Here is a 17028-nt window from a genome sequence, read left to right on the forward strand (position 1 = left end):
GCTTGCTAATGAACTTCCTTCTCTTGCTCCAAGTCCGGAGGAGATAAAACAGAGCTGATGGGGAGGTCAGGGAATCAGGCCATGTCTTTGAATGATTGCCAGTGTGTTAATGGCCTCCTTCCTATGCTCTCTGCTGCAAGAGGAGACCCTGAACCCTGGAGAGTGATTTCTGGGAGGGCCACCATGCCTAGAGCCCTCAGGAGTGACAGTGCTCATCCTAATGCAAGGGAAGACGAGAGCTGCTGGGCTGTGTGCGCTTCTGTAGTAAGGTCGGTGTGCTGCTGGTCTGGAAAGATGGTAGCAACTTAGAGAGGACAAGAGGTTTCCAGCAGAAGAGTGACTCCTCTGTAGCTCGGTCCTGGGCCCTTCCCTGATTTTGCACTCTCTTTGCAATAGATACTTGGCTAGCAGCAGAAGCAGATCTCTCTGTAGTTCAGCGTCTCTTGCTGTTAATGGTATGAGGTTATTAAGAATGTATACACCAGGCTCAGCATGTGAAACTATAAGGCTAAATTATTGAAACAGCTGAGAAATAATTCTAAAATGTGAGACTAGATGGCTTGCAGCCCACTTTCCTTAATCCATTTATGGCTGGGGCCTGTTTGAGGCCCAGAATCTTCCACTGTCCTGCCATTCGTATTATCCTAACTTGGAGGCAGAAAGCTGCCTTCACAGGGATACATGTCATCACCAGTTTTGGAAACAAGGTGCAGAGAGATGATTTTCTGTGATCAGCAATCTACTAAAGATGCATTTTTGAGAAGTATGATGGTTACTGGTATGACAGAAAAAGCGTTGGTTTTGGTGGTTTTTTTTTTTTCCATTAGAACTGTTTAATAGAGGAGGAGTTGGACACATGGACTCATGAAATTCACACTTTTAAAGGCATGCAGGCAACAGTGTGAAGGACAGAGGGTGAATACAAAACTCTTAGATGGCAGAGAGTGGTTATTTCGCAGCTGATGTTTTGGAGCCAGTCCCTGTTCTGAAAGACCCCAGCTATTTTCTCTGATGGACTGCCTGAACTTATCTCCATTTTTCCAGCCTTCATCCTTGATTGATCTGATCAATCCTGATTCATCTGAAGATGATGATGACAGTGATGAACAGGTAACCGTCCAAAGAGAGAGACAGTAAAAATGCTAATAGTTAAAAATGTTCTCGCCTTTCCTTTCTCTATTCTACCTCTGCTGACCCTGTGTTTTTAAATTGTGTGCATTTCCTAAGTTCCTCTATGCACCACCCGCCTTGTTATATTAACTCTTGTGGGGAAAATTGCTTTAATATCTGTTGACCTTGGCTGCTTCATCTATGAGACTGAATGTCCGACATAAATCTTCTCATTTGAGCATCCTTTAGCCTCCTTCTGAATGGTTACGTTTTCATTGTCGTCATCTTCCTCAGATGAATCAAGATCAATCAAGGGTGAAGGATGGAAAAATGGGATAATGATGACAGTTAGCAGAGCAGGATATTAAACAACTGGCAGCAGAACTCAGAAGCAGCAGATAGAGAAGTGATGGAGAACTGGGTGTTTCCTCTACGCTGATTTCTTCCCCCTTGCTTCAAATTTCTTACTAGGCCTGATGTCTGAGGAAGAGTGGTTTGTGTAGGCAGCTTCTCCACTTTATAGATAAGAACCACTGCATTAACTTCTCCTAGTCTAGCTTTGCCCCATGCATCCTTTTTTCTTAATAGTACAGGCAGAAAATCTGAAGTAAACATTGAGGAGTGCTGGTTAATATTTGATTATCTTAATTGCCTTTGGTGGCCCTCCTTCCCTACCAGGCTCTTTCTGGCTTGGATCTTTTCCCCGTCCAGCTCTGACGCCACCTTTGCATTAAAGGACGTCTGATTTTTTAATCAACACTTTTGCTCTTGGCTACGCTGCCTCTTACTGTACCTGCCTGTTTTGAAAGCAGCTGTGGAGGGATCATCTAGCGCTCCCAATTCAGCTTTCAAACTGAAAACAGAAGGTGAGGTAAGGCTTGTAGCCCAACTCTGAGCAGAAGGCTCTGACCACCTGTGGCTCTGACAATCACTGAATTTCTAAAGAAGGAACTCTCCTCCCTTTTGACAGGAGTGTCATTCTCAGAGGCATTTTCTCCTGCAGCCTCCCTGCCTCTAACTTTCCAAACATATGGAGGTGACTGAATTGCTCCAGCAGCTGGTGATGGAATAAGAACCTGTTGCTACTGGGCTGCTGCTTGGAGCCAGCAGTCACCTCTGCCTGGTAGCTCTTCTGGGTGTGCGTAAGATCTTCCCTGAGAGACAGGGGGAAACAGACAATTCCTTGCAGGCAGCTGCATATTCTGGACATGAGCCCTAGCAGTGGCACTAATTGGATGCTGTCTGGAGTCCAAAGATTTATCGCTTGATTTGCTATAGGGAAAGTGCTGTCTGGTGTCTGTTTTGCTTTCCAGAGTAGCTCCGCTGTGGCACAAAGCAGCTGAAGCACAGGAGGTGGCACCTGTCCAACAGCAGGACATGCTGCCCAAGTTTCAGATGCATGTTATGACTCAGTTTATGGATGAACTTATTAAATGAAGCACTGAGAGTTCACGGAGAGGTTCACGTAGAGGGAAGGCACTGGACACAGCAGAGATGTGAGGGTTGTGGGCACCTTAGGCTTCCTGAGCAGCCATGCAGGAGGGAGGTAATGTCAAATAGGGATTCCTAGTCCTGAATTGCCTTCTGGAGATGTACCTCACACTTGTTGGTTTTGGGGGAGGTGGCCTTCATGAAGAGGTGATGTTCACCTTGAGCGCTTCAACAAAGAGCCTGAAATTAGATGAGTTGAATTTGGCCTTTAAAGTCCTGTTCTAGCTAGCTCCAAGTCTACTGTCTTAACTGCAGGATGATCAGTCCTTTTTTCAGTTTTTCCAATCCTCAGGAATGTGGAGGACATGTCCTAGGACTATGAACACCACAGATAGGCTGTTTTTCTTCTATTTTCACTTCCTTATATTCTGGATGGAAGAATAGGGAATGCGTTCTGCTGCAATGGGCCAAGAAGCTCTGTTTCTGCTCACATGGTTTTAAATGGTACCAATTGCTCTCTGCCCTATTATAGTTCCTTATGCCCTGCTTGTTTTTGCCAGGCATGTGAGGAGAGTTAGAGCTGTATATTTAGTTTTCTCTTATACTTTTTTCCTTCCCAGAACTGTTTGTATGTGATTCCTCTGGCATTTAAAATTCTCAGGCAGTGTTTCTGCCCAAAGAAAACAGAAATCTAACAAGAAACTAAAGCTGTGCTCCTGTCACCTGAAGAGCAGAGGATGGAGAGAAGGGAAAGCTTGTAGACATGTATATGTATCAAATGCCAACACCATTTGTTAAGGACTCCAGAAGAGGAGAATTCAGTCAAAATTTCTCTCATTTTGGTTCAGGTTGGGAACTACTGGGATAGGACATAGCTGATTACTAGAATGTAAGCAGCTTTGGGGACAGCTTGCAGTAGGCTTAAACTGCAGCAAGGGAGTGAGGTTAGATGGTAACAAAAACTAGTAACTAACCGCTGACATAGGAAAAAAGATGTGAATTTCACATTCTGGAGGAAGAATTTTGTTTGGTTCTTTGTGGTTTGTTTTTGCTTCTTTTTCTTTTCCCTTTCTTTAGTTTGTACTGGCAACGAGTTTCTTTATTCCCAGAACTACCCAGTTGAGTAGCTCACCTATGAATTATTGAGTAGTAAGATAACTGGTCTTCTGCCAAAAGTTAATGCATATGGGATGCTTTTGGGGAGAGAGTATCATTGGCTGACTGTTAGTGAATGTTTGCATCTAAACTATTTATATGCTCTTGGGAGCAGGATGTCACTCCCAGCCCAATTTGTTAAACAGAAGCATGTATTAATGGATGCATGCGTATGAGCCAGCATCTCGTTATCTTTTAGGAGACAGAAGTATAAACCTGAGTGAAGAGTTGGTGGTCTGGCAGTGCTCCAAATGGGAGGACTTCCCTCTTATGGGTATGTGGGTGGGCAGGAGAAAAACAAATCTGGCATAGCTGTCATCCTGCTTCACCATGCTACAACCAGCAAAATTGCATGTGAATTAAAGGCAATATTTTCCAGCATCTCTATAGTAAAAGACTAGATATGGGTTATGCCACTGGCTGGACAGTAATTGAAGGCAGCTGTGAAACAAGCATGCTCACTGTCTTACCCTCTTTACTTGTTTTGTGAATAACTTTTCTAATTGGGTGGTATGTGGGTGGGGGGAGAGTTAACAGCATGCATTTCAGACAAATATGTATGTGCTCTCTGTGCATACACCAGCCTTTTCTACTTGGTCTTTCTTAATTAGGGGAGCACACTGTTTTGAAAGCAGGCACTCAAAGGTAAGCAAGGCATGGGAACGCTTGTCTTTGTAGTGTTCTGTTAGCACGAATTAATTGGGCTGTGAGTCTGAGTGGAATTCCAGCATGTCTGGGGCAGTTCTTTTTTATGGAGACATATATGTGAGGCAGAAGGTCTGGAAATTCCCATCCAGGATGGACTTTCTTGAAACTGCTTTATAAAGTGAGCAAGGGAGGTCTCATGTATTAATCATCACAGCTCATCATGCAGGAGAGGAAATTCTTTAGCAAATCCTTCTTTATTAAAACAAGGTGAAGATGAGTTGAGCTAATTGGCTTGAAAAGTTCAGAGAAGAAGAAAGCAGAAAAGATGGTTGTGAATATATTTTGTTTGCTCTTCTTTTAAAACCAGTCAACCAGCACACAGCTAAGCCTGCTCCGCTCAGAGCTCTGGTCTTCTGGTCCCTCCACCCACTCCTCTAGCAGAAAATGTACTCAAAGAAATTTGTATTGTTTGAAATAACAATACTTGCAAGTTGGCTTTCAAGCATTTTGCAGAAATAAATATTTTATCTCCTTATACATGAGGATGCTGAAGTGCAAAGACAAAAGGCATAGAAGAAGGAAAGATATTCTGGCTTCTAGCTCAGATTGGTTGAGCAAGCTTTTCTCCATTTCCCCTCTTCTATCTCAGAAAGGAACAGAGGAAACTGAACTTGCAAATGTTAGTTGGATATTTGTCTCCAAATGGAAAACTGCTTGGTTGTTGCCCAACATGCGTTATTGGAGTATGGATTATGGATGCTATTTTAGAGAACAGAATTGCTCAACTGTGATTTCATGGCCTTGTGACAAAGGAAGAGCTTCCTTCTTGCTTGAAGGGAGAGCTGTGGTCTCTCCTGGAACTCAATGCATGGAGTTTTCTAGTTTCCATGGAGGCAGGATTGTGACATATTTAACATCGCAGATTATGGGTCAAGGAGTTGCATAAAGAAGGCACCCTCTGCTGGTGTCTAGACAAGTCTGGTATGACTTCAGGAGGGTATCCATCAAAATTTAAATGGATATTGGAGTTGTATAAATCTCATAAGGCCTTGACACAGCCCATGCTCATTTCCAGAGACAAATTGCTGACTGATATCTCTAGCCACTTTGGATAACAAAATGTAGTTAATAATTGTGACTAAACGGAAAGCACAGTCTTTCATACCAGATTTTCTGTATGTTCTTTGCAGTTTTAATCCTGTAAATGAGCGGTCAGTTATCAGCTCACACACACACAGGGTGAGGTGAAGCCTATGAGCAAGAGTCCCACTGATGCTGTAATTGCATGGCTTGGCTTGAAGGGAGTCATTCAGTGGAGTAGGCTGGAAGGTGCAGAAAATAAAGCCACTTTCTAACCTAGCAAGACTCGGTATTGTTGCTGCTTCTGTTACATGCTGCACTTTCCACATTTAAGTGAGAAATGTAAATTTTTGTTTAATTAGACTGGTGTTGGAGGACAGAGTAGAGCTTGTTTGTTCTCAGTTCATTGCTGCCAGTCTGAGGTGCTCTGACTTCATCCTTGGTCAAGGAAACACACCCAACATCAATAGATGCATTCTGGAGGCATCTGAGCTTGACAGGAATGTACAGCACTCAGTTGGCATCAAAGGGATCACAGAATAGCCCTCCCTGAGCTGTGTGTGAGCATATTGACACCTCACTGTAACACTGCATGGAGATTGTGGTCTCTCCAGCAAGTACTTTGGATCTGGTAAGGAAGAACTAACCTCCCTTCCTCGAGGCTAAGATAAGAACAGGCTTTTTCAACAAGTATTTGCAAGCTTGGCCACAGCCCAACAGCCAGTGCTTTTCTCTCTCATCTGACAGGACAGTGCACTTCAGTTCTAGTTATTCCCAATGAAACCAAGAAAATGAGAGGTTATCGGAGCACAAAGTAACACCCCCTGACACTTGACATTTCTTTGTTGTGCTTCCCTCGCTCCTGCCCTTCATCATTGTGAACACCATGCTAGTTTAGCAGCCCCGTCAGTGCAGAGCATCTGCTTTGGCTCACAGCAAGGGAACTGCTTGCAGCCTGGCTTTACTTTAGGGTGCCTGGCATGCTGGAGTAGGTTGCCTGTGTTGGGCTGATTTGATTTGTTCCTAACGAGCAGGTGAATGATTATGTTTTCTTCCGTTGCACAATAATTCTGCTGTGAAGGCAGGCTGCCCTGCCTGTTGTCTCACAGCAGCCGCATCTTAACAAGGTTGTTGGAGGAGCCTTGCTCCTTCAGCGCTGCCTGCAGCAGCAGTGTGCTGCTCTCTTCACCCCCTTCATTGCTCCTCCTGCTGGCTGGCTCTTCTAGTGCTAAACTGAGTGCTGAGAGAAAACAACAGTCGTCTGTATTTGTTTGCCCTGTTGTTTGCGGGGGAATCCTGGTGCCCTGTGTATGCAGAATTTGGTTGGTTTTTTGCCTTCCCCTTGAAGCATAGCAGCCAGCCTCCTGGAATGTAACTGCTGTTTAACAGAGCACTGAAGATCAGGGAAACGTGGGAAGGCTTTGGAGAAACCTCTGTGCAAGGACCCTCCTTTGGAACCAGGGCAAAAACTGAGGCTGAGGCTGATTCCCAGGCTCCCAGAAGAGCACTATGACAGCCAGATACTGCTGTGTGGAGCAGATATCTCCCTCACAGCCAGGATCATGTTGTAGGTTTCTCCTCGCAGACGGTCAGAGTGCCAGCTCGTTTAAACAAGCTCTCTTTTGTGCTTAAGCTGGAGATGATAAAAGACCATTTGTTAATCTGCTAGGATGTGCAGTCTGGATCCCTGCCTTGGTGGTGGGTAGCCTACTCACAGAAGTGTGGGCACCCCAGCAGGTGTTGGAGGCCAGAACTGATATCTGGCACTGAAATTTCTGTTGACTTTTCTTTCCTACCCATCCATCAGCACTGTCCCTTGCCATGGTGCTGCATCCATTGTGCTGATAGGATGACCTGCTTCAGCTCTCTCTACTGAGAATTCAGGAGCTTCAGTGCCATCAGCACAGTTCGTGTTTGTTGGCTGTTACCTCGTGCCAGAGGCGAGAAAATGTAATCAGTGTTTACTGTATAGGCACTTTCAGACATTCCCTTCACAAGGTGATAGCATAGCAGCATAGGTCCTGAGCCTGTCTCAGTGCAAATCAAGTAAATCCCATTTCCCAGCAGAGGAAGATTAAATATTTTCTGCATCCTTGGCTGCTGAGCTACTTCTGTGACCCAAGGAAGCAACTGGACTGTCTCCGCCCCAAGCCCTCCCACGGTGGAGCTCAGGGCATATCCTTCTGAGGAACACTTCGTCCTCTTTCAGACTCTTTTCTTCTGTCCCAGTTCCGCGCATGGGTGCTGTTCTCCCATTCCCCTCTTTTCCTCTCATGATATGGGTCATTTTGAATACAACCAGAACTGTTGTGCCATAGTTTTTTGTTGTTGTTTTGTTTTAAGCCTTCCTTTCTCTTTTGTCTCCCCTCCCCCCCCCCGTTTTTTTTTCCTCCCCTCTGTCACCACCAGCTGGCTTTGATTATAATGTGAGACCCCACCATCTTCAATTAAGGAACAGATGTGACCCAAGAAATGGGATAGCAGCTAGGGATAGAGATGACACATTCATGGCATTAGGTATAATCAAACAACTTCTCACATAATTCTCACTGTGAGGTGGGAGACGTGTGAGCCAAAGGCAAGTCAGTGCTTGGAGCACCTGCTGAGACACACTGCTAGCAAAACCATCTGTAATGAGCTGACCACGCCACTCAGCACGGCAACGTGAGTTCAGTCAAGGGTTGCTTTTAATCCACTTAAGCACAGTAAAGGGCCCAGAGGCTGAGAGCTGAGAACAGGTATCTAGAAAATAATCAGCCACTGTTGACCAGGGCTGCCAGGTAGAGGGGGTGTTTCTATGCTCCATACTCACAGATTTGACAGCGTTTGTAGGAGGGAGGACACTGCACAGCAGAGCTATGGGGTGGCTGTGGTGAGGATGGAGAAATCACTTTTATTATAGAGCTGTAGGAGAGTCTTGTTGAGGTCAGGCTAGGGGAGAGGATGGGCTGCTGCACTGCAGCCTTCCAGGCATGTCTATATCTGGGCTGAAAGGGTGCTGTAAAACCTGCATGCAGCTGTGTCTGTGGCACAGTGGGTGCTGTGTGCTGCAAGTCTGGAGACCTGGCTGTGCTTTGCAACACTTTGGATGCTTAGAAGAGTCAGGTGTTTTTGTAGACCTATACTGCAAGGAAGTTATCAGTGGAAGAGCAGGTACTTTGAACCCAGAGGTAAGTTGTGACAGTGCTGGCGCTGCTATAAACCTGCTCTCCCTCCTTTTTCCATTCGGGCTAACAGCTGTTTTGTTTTCAGGAAGCCTTCCTCATTTTAGAGAGAGAGTTTCTGGTTATTCCCTTGTGTCAGTGTTTTAATTAAGAGTTTATTGCAAGTGAAACGTGTCCGTCAGATATCTGCTGAGATTGAAGTCTTCTGCTATTGCATTAAATAAGGGGTTGACCCAAGCAATACTAATTCAGACTTTCTCCTTACTTCACCTCAACCATGCCCAAACTGTGAGATTCCTATAAATTTTTGTAAGTGACAAAGAACAAGACTTAACCTCCTTTGCTAAGGAGGTGTTCACATATCATTCTAGTGCTACTGGCAGGGAAGCTGACATGGAGAGAAATGACTTACCTCACAATGTCAGGGCATTGGTGGCAGAGATGAGAATAGGACCCAGGGTCCCTTTAGCCAGTCTCTGGTGTATTGTATTGATGTATTTGATGCATTTGGGAGAGGTACTCTGACATCCCAGGGTGGTGGAGTCACTTTCCCTAGAGGTGTTCAAGAAATGTGTAGATGCAGCACTGAGGGACATAGTTTACGGGGCATAGTAGTGGTAGGTGGATGGTTGGACTAGATGATTCTAGTGGCCTTTTCAAATCTTAATGATTCTGTGATTTTATGATCCCTTGAGTTCTGTGCTGTATGAGGACAGGCAATGTGCGTTTCTCCATTTGAACATGGTGTCTCTGTTTGATAGGCCTGTTAGTTGAGTGTGAGTGTAATTGCTTGGGAGCATACCTGCATGCTCAAGGAGTGCAAATTATGCTGGATGTGAGGAATGAGGACTATGGTTATTTTGACTAGGATCCCAGTGTTGAAGCTAAGCTGTGGAGAGTGTTGCACTTCTCACGTGGTAGATCATTGCTTAGTAGCTCTCCCAAGTAGTGTCTCACTGTAGGATGAGTACTTGGAAAAGCCACCCCTACCCAGTAAATGGGAAGGAGGGAGTAGGTGGGTCCAGCCCAGTCAGAAGGTGATGCCTGATGGTTATTCCTGCATTTTGTTTGGCAAAGTCTGTCTCCTGCTAGATAATAAATATCTTCTCAGAAGCAATAGATCTCTTCAGAGACAGCACCGTGGTGCCAGTGCTGAGCATTGTCAGCTCTTCCTGATGACGTCGCTGTCTGTCTCTGTTTGGTCCCCAGTTCCACCGGTGGTGGAGCCAGCCTTCCAGGATGTGCGGCAGGGCATGGGGCGCAGCGTCACCCTGCGCTGCACCATGCTGAAGGGCAGCCCCATGAAGGTGGCCACCTCTGTCTGGCGCTTCAATGGGACCCTGCTGGCGCAGCCCCCTGCAGAGCAGCAGGACTACTCGGAGCTAAAAGTGGACAGCGTGAGCCGGGAGACCAGTGGCAGCTACGAGTGCAGCATCTCCAATGATGTGGGGGTCTCCACCTGCCTCTTCCAGGTGTCTGGTAAGTCACAGAGCACTCAGGGGAGTGAGCTTTAGATGGCATCATGGAAGTGGGTTCAAATGGTACGGCCTTCTGTAAGCCAGCAGGACATCTGTCTCTATCACCCAGGCAGACCTTTAAGGCCATATGAGTGGGGGCAGCTAGTGCAGCCTCTGCTGTATTTTAGCAATATTTAGATGCTTGCCTGAAAGATGTGGGACTAAAACTCAAGGCTGTCATAAGCTTTCCGGCTTATGACCAAACTATTTGTAGGTAAGTACTAACCAAAGAGGATAGAAAGGCTCTATGTACCCCAGCAGTCTCCAAAAACATCCATTTTTCCCTTTCAAACAAACCAACCGACCACACCGTGTATTCCTATGCCTTCCCTACATCTCCAGGCAGACTTTGTATTACGATGCCTGAAAAGATAAACACAGTTTGAATTGGATACTAGTACTAGTAGATTTGCTGCTCAGTTTTCTTTTTCCAGCATGCAGCGGCACTGGTTCCTAGCACCTGCATCTGCAGAGAAGAGCAGCAGAGTTGTAGCAACTAAAACCACACATCTGCTCTAGCCTCTCTGGCTGATCATTAAATCTATTTTTCCCATGACCCCAGAATCGACTTTGGCACTAGATTCTAAACAAACTCTCAGATGAGGTTCCCTTAATAAACTAAAAAATCAGTAAAAATTTTTTTTTTTCAGCCTGGGGCCAATTTATAATACATGTCAAGAAGGGGCTGGAAAAAAAAAGAAAGAAAGGGAAAAAAAAAGAGAGAGAATAATTTGCAAAGAAGCCAGATTTTGAAGTTTTCCCAGAGTATGGAAAAACTCAGCTATGCTATAATTCCAAGATGCTCTCAGGAATGAGGAAATGCAAATCATTTCCACACTTTGGGCCCTTCTTCAGGATTTTGCTCTCACCCTTTGGGATTTCCTGGATTTTGTCTGGTAGTTGATTTGGCTTTTAGAGCTTTTTCTCTCTCTACTATTTCTTCAAATGATTGTAAGTTTCATCTCGCTAACTCAGTGGTGGCAAACTATATCCCATAATGAGCCGTCCACCATGACAAGCTTTGTTCTTAGCAAATTTGGGAATACTTCCAGGATCTGAATTTTGCTGGAAAAATAAGTAGTACATAATGCCATCCTGTGTGCCTGGTCGTGCCCCATGTGAAAAGATCTCCTTAACAGAAAGCACTGGTCCTCTCTACAGAGCCCTTGCCTGGAAAGCTGCGAGCATTTGTTTTTCTGCATCTCTCTTCTCCTTCCAAGGCATTGATAGCCGATGCTGGCTTTTCAGCTCCAGACATCTATGCCTGGGCAGCTGCAAATCAATGAGACCTTCTGAACCTGTAAAGTAACCAGAAAAATAACTCGATGGCTAGGCTACAGTACTTGGGCTCAGGACTGCTGGAGTTTTAATTCACATCTGCTACAACCTTCCTCTGTAAGCAGGAGGAACAGCATTGTTTCTTTTTGTTTCTGTTTCTTTCTTGTGAAAGATGGACCGTAAACCTTCCTAGCTGATGGGCAGGCAGTGACTCACCTGTGACCATGAGATGTTCAGATGTACTGGAAGCAGAATACAAAACCATGCTCGAGATGGAAAGATCTGTGTTGTGGGATTAGTGTATGGGAGATTAGCTTTTCTGTGATATTTTGGAAGGATGGCGAACCATCCAATCCACATCCAGACCCTCTCCATACCGCTCATCACCTGCTCCCCACCATCTACCAGCACAAAAAAAGCCCTGAAAGACTGAGTGAATAACCTTTAGCTCTTTCTGTCAGCTGGAGGAGAAAGGCAAACTTTCTGTCAATGGTAAAAGTTGCCAGAAAGGAAGTTCCGAAAGTATCTTGATGTGCTTCCTTTCTATTAAAAGGATTTTTTTTAGCTTCTATTTCTATTTTAGAGTCCATTAATAAGGAATTAATATCATGCAAGATTATGATTATAATCAGTTCTGATTTTATTTCTGAATCCATTATGAAGCCTGACTTCCACAGTCAATACAGGTTGAATAAGCAGCAATTAGTCTCTGAGGTGGTTCTGAACTTCTTGCTTGTGCAAAAATTCAAGTCAATAAAAATAATAAGGAAAAAAAGACTTGGAAATACACATCAATATTATCCATCTGAGTTCATAAAAAATAAAATGCTGAATCCTTTTGAGCCTAATTATAACCATCGTGAATGGCGGTGCCCAGGATTCAAGAAGCAAGGTGCAGCACAGTACTTAGGAAGATAGTAGCGGGGCTTCTCTGCTCTCCTGCACCCCTCCCTGCCCATGTATGTGCAGGCCTAGATTAGACCTGGACTGGAAATAAGCATGCCCTGTGCATTAGTCTACCAGCTTTCAAGTTACTGGTTCAGGCCAGCAGTGGCTGGTGAAATGACAGGAAAACCCTTGTTCTCTGAACCATCCAATTTCTCCCGATCCCTGGAGGTGTTAAAGGCCAGGTTGGACTGGGCCCTGGGTAGCCTGACCTAGTGGTTGACAATCCTGTCCAAGGCAAGGAGCTTGAAGATCTTTAAGGTCCCTTCCAACATAAGCCATGCTACAATTCTATTATTCTCTGTAGTACATCTTTTCTTCTGTGTTTCTTTTCCTCCTGCTTCCTTCTGGTTTTTTAGAGACGTGGGTTTAGAAAACTCTGTCCCTGCAAAAGCTCTTGCTGTTTTCACCCTGGATGAGGTCAACATTCCCTTTGCTGCAGAGTTGACAGCCGTGCTACAAAGAGGCTGGAGCACTGTGTTTTCAAGGCAGGGGAGATGCAGAAGGAACAAGGTCTCCTTTTGAGTGCCATGGTCCCCTGTGTGATAAATAGCACTTTTCCTATGACCTACTGGCCAAATGATCTTTCCTCGGGGATTGTTAGCAGGAGAGTCTGTAAAGCTGCAGATGAAACAGAAGAAATGCCAGTTTAAAGTTACCTCAACCTAAGCTACAAAAAGCGAGACACAAAAGATTTAGAGCTGGTTCCAGCTGGAGAACCGAAGCTGTTTCCACCTTTTCTGGTGTCAGTCATGCCCCACTGGTGCTGCAGGTCTGTGAACCCTCCCAGTAGGTTAGGCTGTGAAAGCAGAAGCAGACCACAGAAAAAAGATGCCATGAACTGTTTAACATGTCAGTGCAACAGCAGCTGGAATATTGAAGGAATCTCTCATGCCAAAGGCAGATGATAAGTTGGGTGAGAAGAGCTCTTTCACTCACCAGATATCTTTGTAATTTATATTCCCCTTCCATCCCACTCTTTACTTTCCTCCTTTTTGTTTTTTTCTTCAGCAAAAGCTTACAGCCCAGAGTTTTACTATGACACTCCAAACCCCACCCTGAGCCAGAAGCAATCCAAGAATTACTCTTACATCTTGCAGTGGACACAGAAGGAACCTGATGCTGTGGATCCTATCCTCAAGTATCGCCTGGAAGTCAGGCAGGTAAGGTCTGCTTCCCTGGTTCATGCTTTTGAGGAGAGGATCTTGGGGCAGTTACATCAATGTCTCCCTGATGATTAAGAGCTGTAGTTGGTCTTGTGCCTTCCTGGCTGAATCGGTGACATGGGCTGAGTACACAGCTCGGTGTTCATTAAGTTAGGTGCTGGGTACAGTTGGGAGCTTTCAGAGCATTGCTGCCTCCCATCAGATTGCTAGTGCTCAGTATTCTGAAGGGAGGTTAATATGAACAAAAGTCCACAGTCATTAGTAGATTTTAGAGATTTCATAGGCCAAAGATTCAAGTAAGTAGGCTTCTACCCTCAACACTCATGTGAAATAAAGGGAATAAGCTGAAGAGCTCTCCAGGCAGGAACTGCAGGAAAGTCAGTGTCTGTTTGTGTTGCAAAAGGGCTTTCATACTGTCACAGTAATGAAGCTATTGGGACTACATAAACTCTGCAGGGAAAGAGAAGTGTGTTTCAAGGCTTGCTGAATCTGAAGAGAAATCACACCAGAGTATGGAAATCGGGCTGAGAGGAGAACTGAGGAAAATCTGAAGGTTGCGCTGGTTGGAGGAGGGCGAGTAAAAGTCTGATATTTTTGAAGAGCACATTAACCAGTAAGGATTGCCAGATAATTTCATCCAAGCTCAGCAAACTGCCTGCATTCAACACATTTTAAAAATGGGGATGCTTAAAATTGGTATTTCTTGCCACTCAGTGGTAGCTTGGAAGCAAATGTGTTTTATAAGGAGAAGTTTGTTTACTGCAGATAGGAAATAAAATAATTTAAACGATCCAAGTTTCTCTCTCCTCTAGTTCTGCACAGTAGGCTTCAGTTTTATGTCTCCGTTTGCTTGTAAGCTCTCTGGGGTGGGACAGCCTTTGTTTGTTCCTCATGCAGCGCAGAACGCATTGTCAGTGCTTAATAATAATACAGGACACAGGGGAGCCTCTAATAATGAAAGCAGTTTGTCACAGTACCCCTTCCCTGTTAGCCAAGTTTTGCTATTACCAGCACTGCAACTCCACAAACTAATTTGTGATTTTTATCTTTCTCCAGTGATGTTGAGTTTTTTTTCCTTTTGCACAGTGTCTAAAAGTAGTCTTGGTTCTTGTCCTTGTTGTGCTTCTAGCAAAAGGGTTTAAGTGAAAGAAAAGCCATATTTCTGCTTTAAGTTCTGATGTAAAGGAAGCTGAGTGCCTGTGAAAGCCTAACCTTCTGTTTTTTTTTCCATATCCCATTGGTTACTGCTGCTAATGTTTCTTGTGCAGCATCACTACATAGTACTGACTGGTAAGAGGTGTGTTTTGGAGGAGTCATTGTACCATGACCCTGTTGTATCCCAATGTGATGTATGATCAGGCTCTTAGATATCTCTACAGGTCCCACCTTAGTGGCCCAGGTCTGAATAACAAGGAGGAGCAAGGAGGCAGCAGGGGAGCATTGTTCCCATTCTGTTGAGCACAAGGAGGAAAGTCTGGAAAGGATCTTACCAGTATTGCCTGGCCCTCCTCCTGCAAAGCCACTTGCATCATATGGTGAGGTCTCCACACCTCCATGTGCTGAGGTTTCACTGAGTTCTCTGCTGTACTGCTGTTTTCTCTGATGTTTTCCTTGTGACATCGCCATTAGACTTTTATAGCACTCTTGTGGGTCCTTCTGCTCTTCTCCTCTTTCCCCTGCACCGTACCCCTCTTCCATGTCCTGCAGTCTTTGCTCCTTCGTCACGTTCTTCCCCATACCGGGGCGTGTGAGCTGAGCTTTGTGTCCTGCTGATCAATTGTCAAACTGCAGAACATGGTGACGTTAATGAATATAACTGTAAAAAGCTCAAAAGCTTAAAAGCGTTGGCGTTTGAAGAGCTCTTAAGAAAGGGGATTTGCCTGACTGAATGAAGAGCCAATGGTTGCCTGGGTACCCTCTTCACAGGATGCACTGGCTTCCAGACTTCAGTTGAGGTGGCACAAAAGCCCTCCTAGAGAGCTGGTGTTGAAGTGGGATATTCTCCTCAAATTTAAAAAAAAAAACACAACAGGCTTTACATGTGGTCAGTCATGATTGATTTATTGCCAGCATCAAACGGATGAGAGCTTACCCAGTCAGCCAGCCTACCTCTTCCAGCCCTGGGAGCTCCCCAGCCTCCACGGCCAAATGCTCTTCAGCATTGTAAGGACAAATGTAAGCAGGACAGCATGCCACCTCAGTGTCTGCTGGATGGTGAGGGGCTGTTTTTGTTTAGGTGGAGTCCAAAAGGCAACCAGCTGGAATGTCCGCTGGTTGTAACATGCTTTGCTGGTTTTCCTCTTGCTCTCCCCAGTTTGCTTGAAGAGCTCTTAGCATATGTAATGTGAAGATCCCTAAGTAGAAGGATGCTTTTCAAAGCACCTGGGAACCCTTGAATCCAATTTACTTGCTGCAGCTGCTGAAAATGGGGCTGAGTGAGGGTAAAAGTGCTGCTTATTAATTGGCTGGTGCTATGGCTCTTCCAGTTCTCCCCCTTCGATGGCTTCCGAGGGCTGGTTGGGAATTCCTGCGGGGATTGCAAACAGCCTGGGGGAATTTGTTTTCCTAAGCAATGCATGGGCTCCCAGCAAGACAGGCAGGTGCATTTCCGTAGAAGCTGATTGTTCCCAGCCCTGCAGCAGAGGCTGAATAGCACAGCAGACGTACCAGTTCCAGTAGAATAAGAATTAACCTTAAATTAAAACCCAATAAACAGCCTGACAGCTTGGAGTCACTGACCCAGGCAAAGCACATATACTAGCATTGTAGAGCAAATTTCTTGTAAAGCCTTTGTCTTTGCAAACAGGCTGTTACTTCCTGGAGCGTGTCAGCCAGGTGGGCTAGGCAGCAGCATTGCACTGAGTACTAATTCAGTGGGGAGCTTCACTGATGTCTATTTTGGAGGTTTGGGAGGTTTTCCCTTTCTTGCTCCAAGGCGACTGACCTAAACGCCAATCGTCTTACCTCACTGCAGCCAGTGATCTTAATGAGTTTGCAGCCTTAGGTCATTTGGTTCTGGGCAGATCCAGCAGGCTTTGGAGTGTTCATTTGGTCAGCTTTTTTCTTTTGTGTGCTCTCGCAGTATAGAAAGGCACTGAGGCACTGTGCTCCAACTAAAAATGTTTTTCATTGCTTGGGGATTCAAAGCAGCCTCCCCGAGCCAGATCTTTGCTTAAAAAATAAAAAGCCTTTTAAGTTGCTTATTTCTCTCTGTGTATTTTATCCCTTCCCAGTGCTCTGCTCTAACATTAAAGAGAAATGAGAAGCCATCTAATATTGCAAGCAGGTCGCATCCTGGAGGAAAGATCTGAGCTGGGCTGGTGGTTACGGTTGCAGAGGATAGTGGCAGAATTACTGTGCACGTAATGAGTTGGAACCCATCTGTGACCTGAGGCTGCAGGAGAAAGAGGAAGGAGAAGGTATTGGTGCAGAAGGGGAGTGTAATCTTTGTTGTACCCCTCAAGGAGACTCGAGGCTGCCATTGCCTCCGTGCCTTCTGGTACGTGGACTCAGGCAGAGCAGGCCCAGCTTCAC

The 17028-nt window shown here is 45.2% G+C and overlaps 1 protein-coding gene across 4 annotated transcripts in view; it reads left to right on the plus strand.

Annotated features, from left to right (window-relative positions):
* MDGA1 (MAM domain containing glycosylphosphatidylinositol anchor 1) overlaps nt 1-17028 on the plus strand; it is a 125017-nt gene that overhangs the window by 70140 nt on the left and 37849 nt on the right. For all 4 annotated transcript variants that reach the window (XM_090135213.1, XM_090135214.1, XM_090135212.1 and 1 more), the window contains 2 exons: nt 9798-10067; nt 13340-13491. In XM_090135213.1, the coding sequence (XP_089991339.1) occupies nt 9798-10067; nt 13340-13491 (422 nt within the window). The remainder of the gene's footprint in view (nt 1-9797; nt 10068-13339; nt 13492-17028) is intronic.

The sequence above is a fragment of the Phasianus colchicus genome, chromosome 2 (genome assembly GCF_987193195.1).
Source record: "Phasianus colchicus chromosome 2, bPhaCol1.hap1.1, whole genome shotgun sequence".
Lineage (NCBI taxonomy): Eukaryota > Metazoa > Chordata > Aves > Galliformes > Phasianidae > Phasianus > Phasianus colchicus.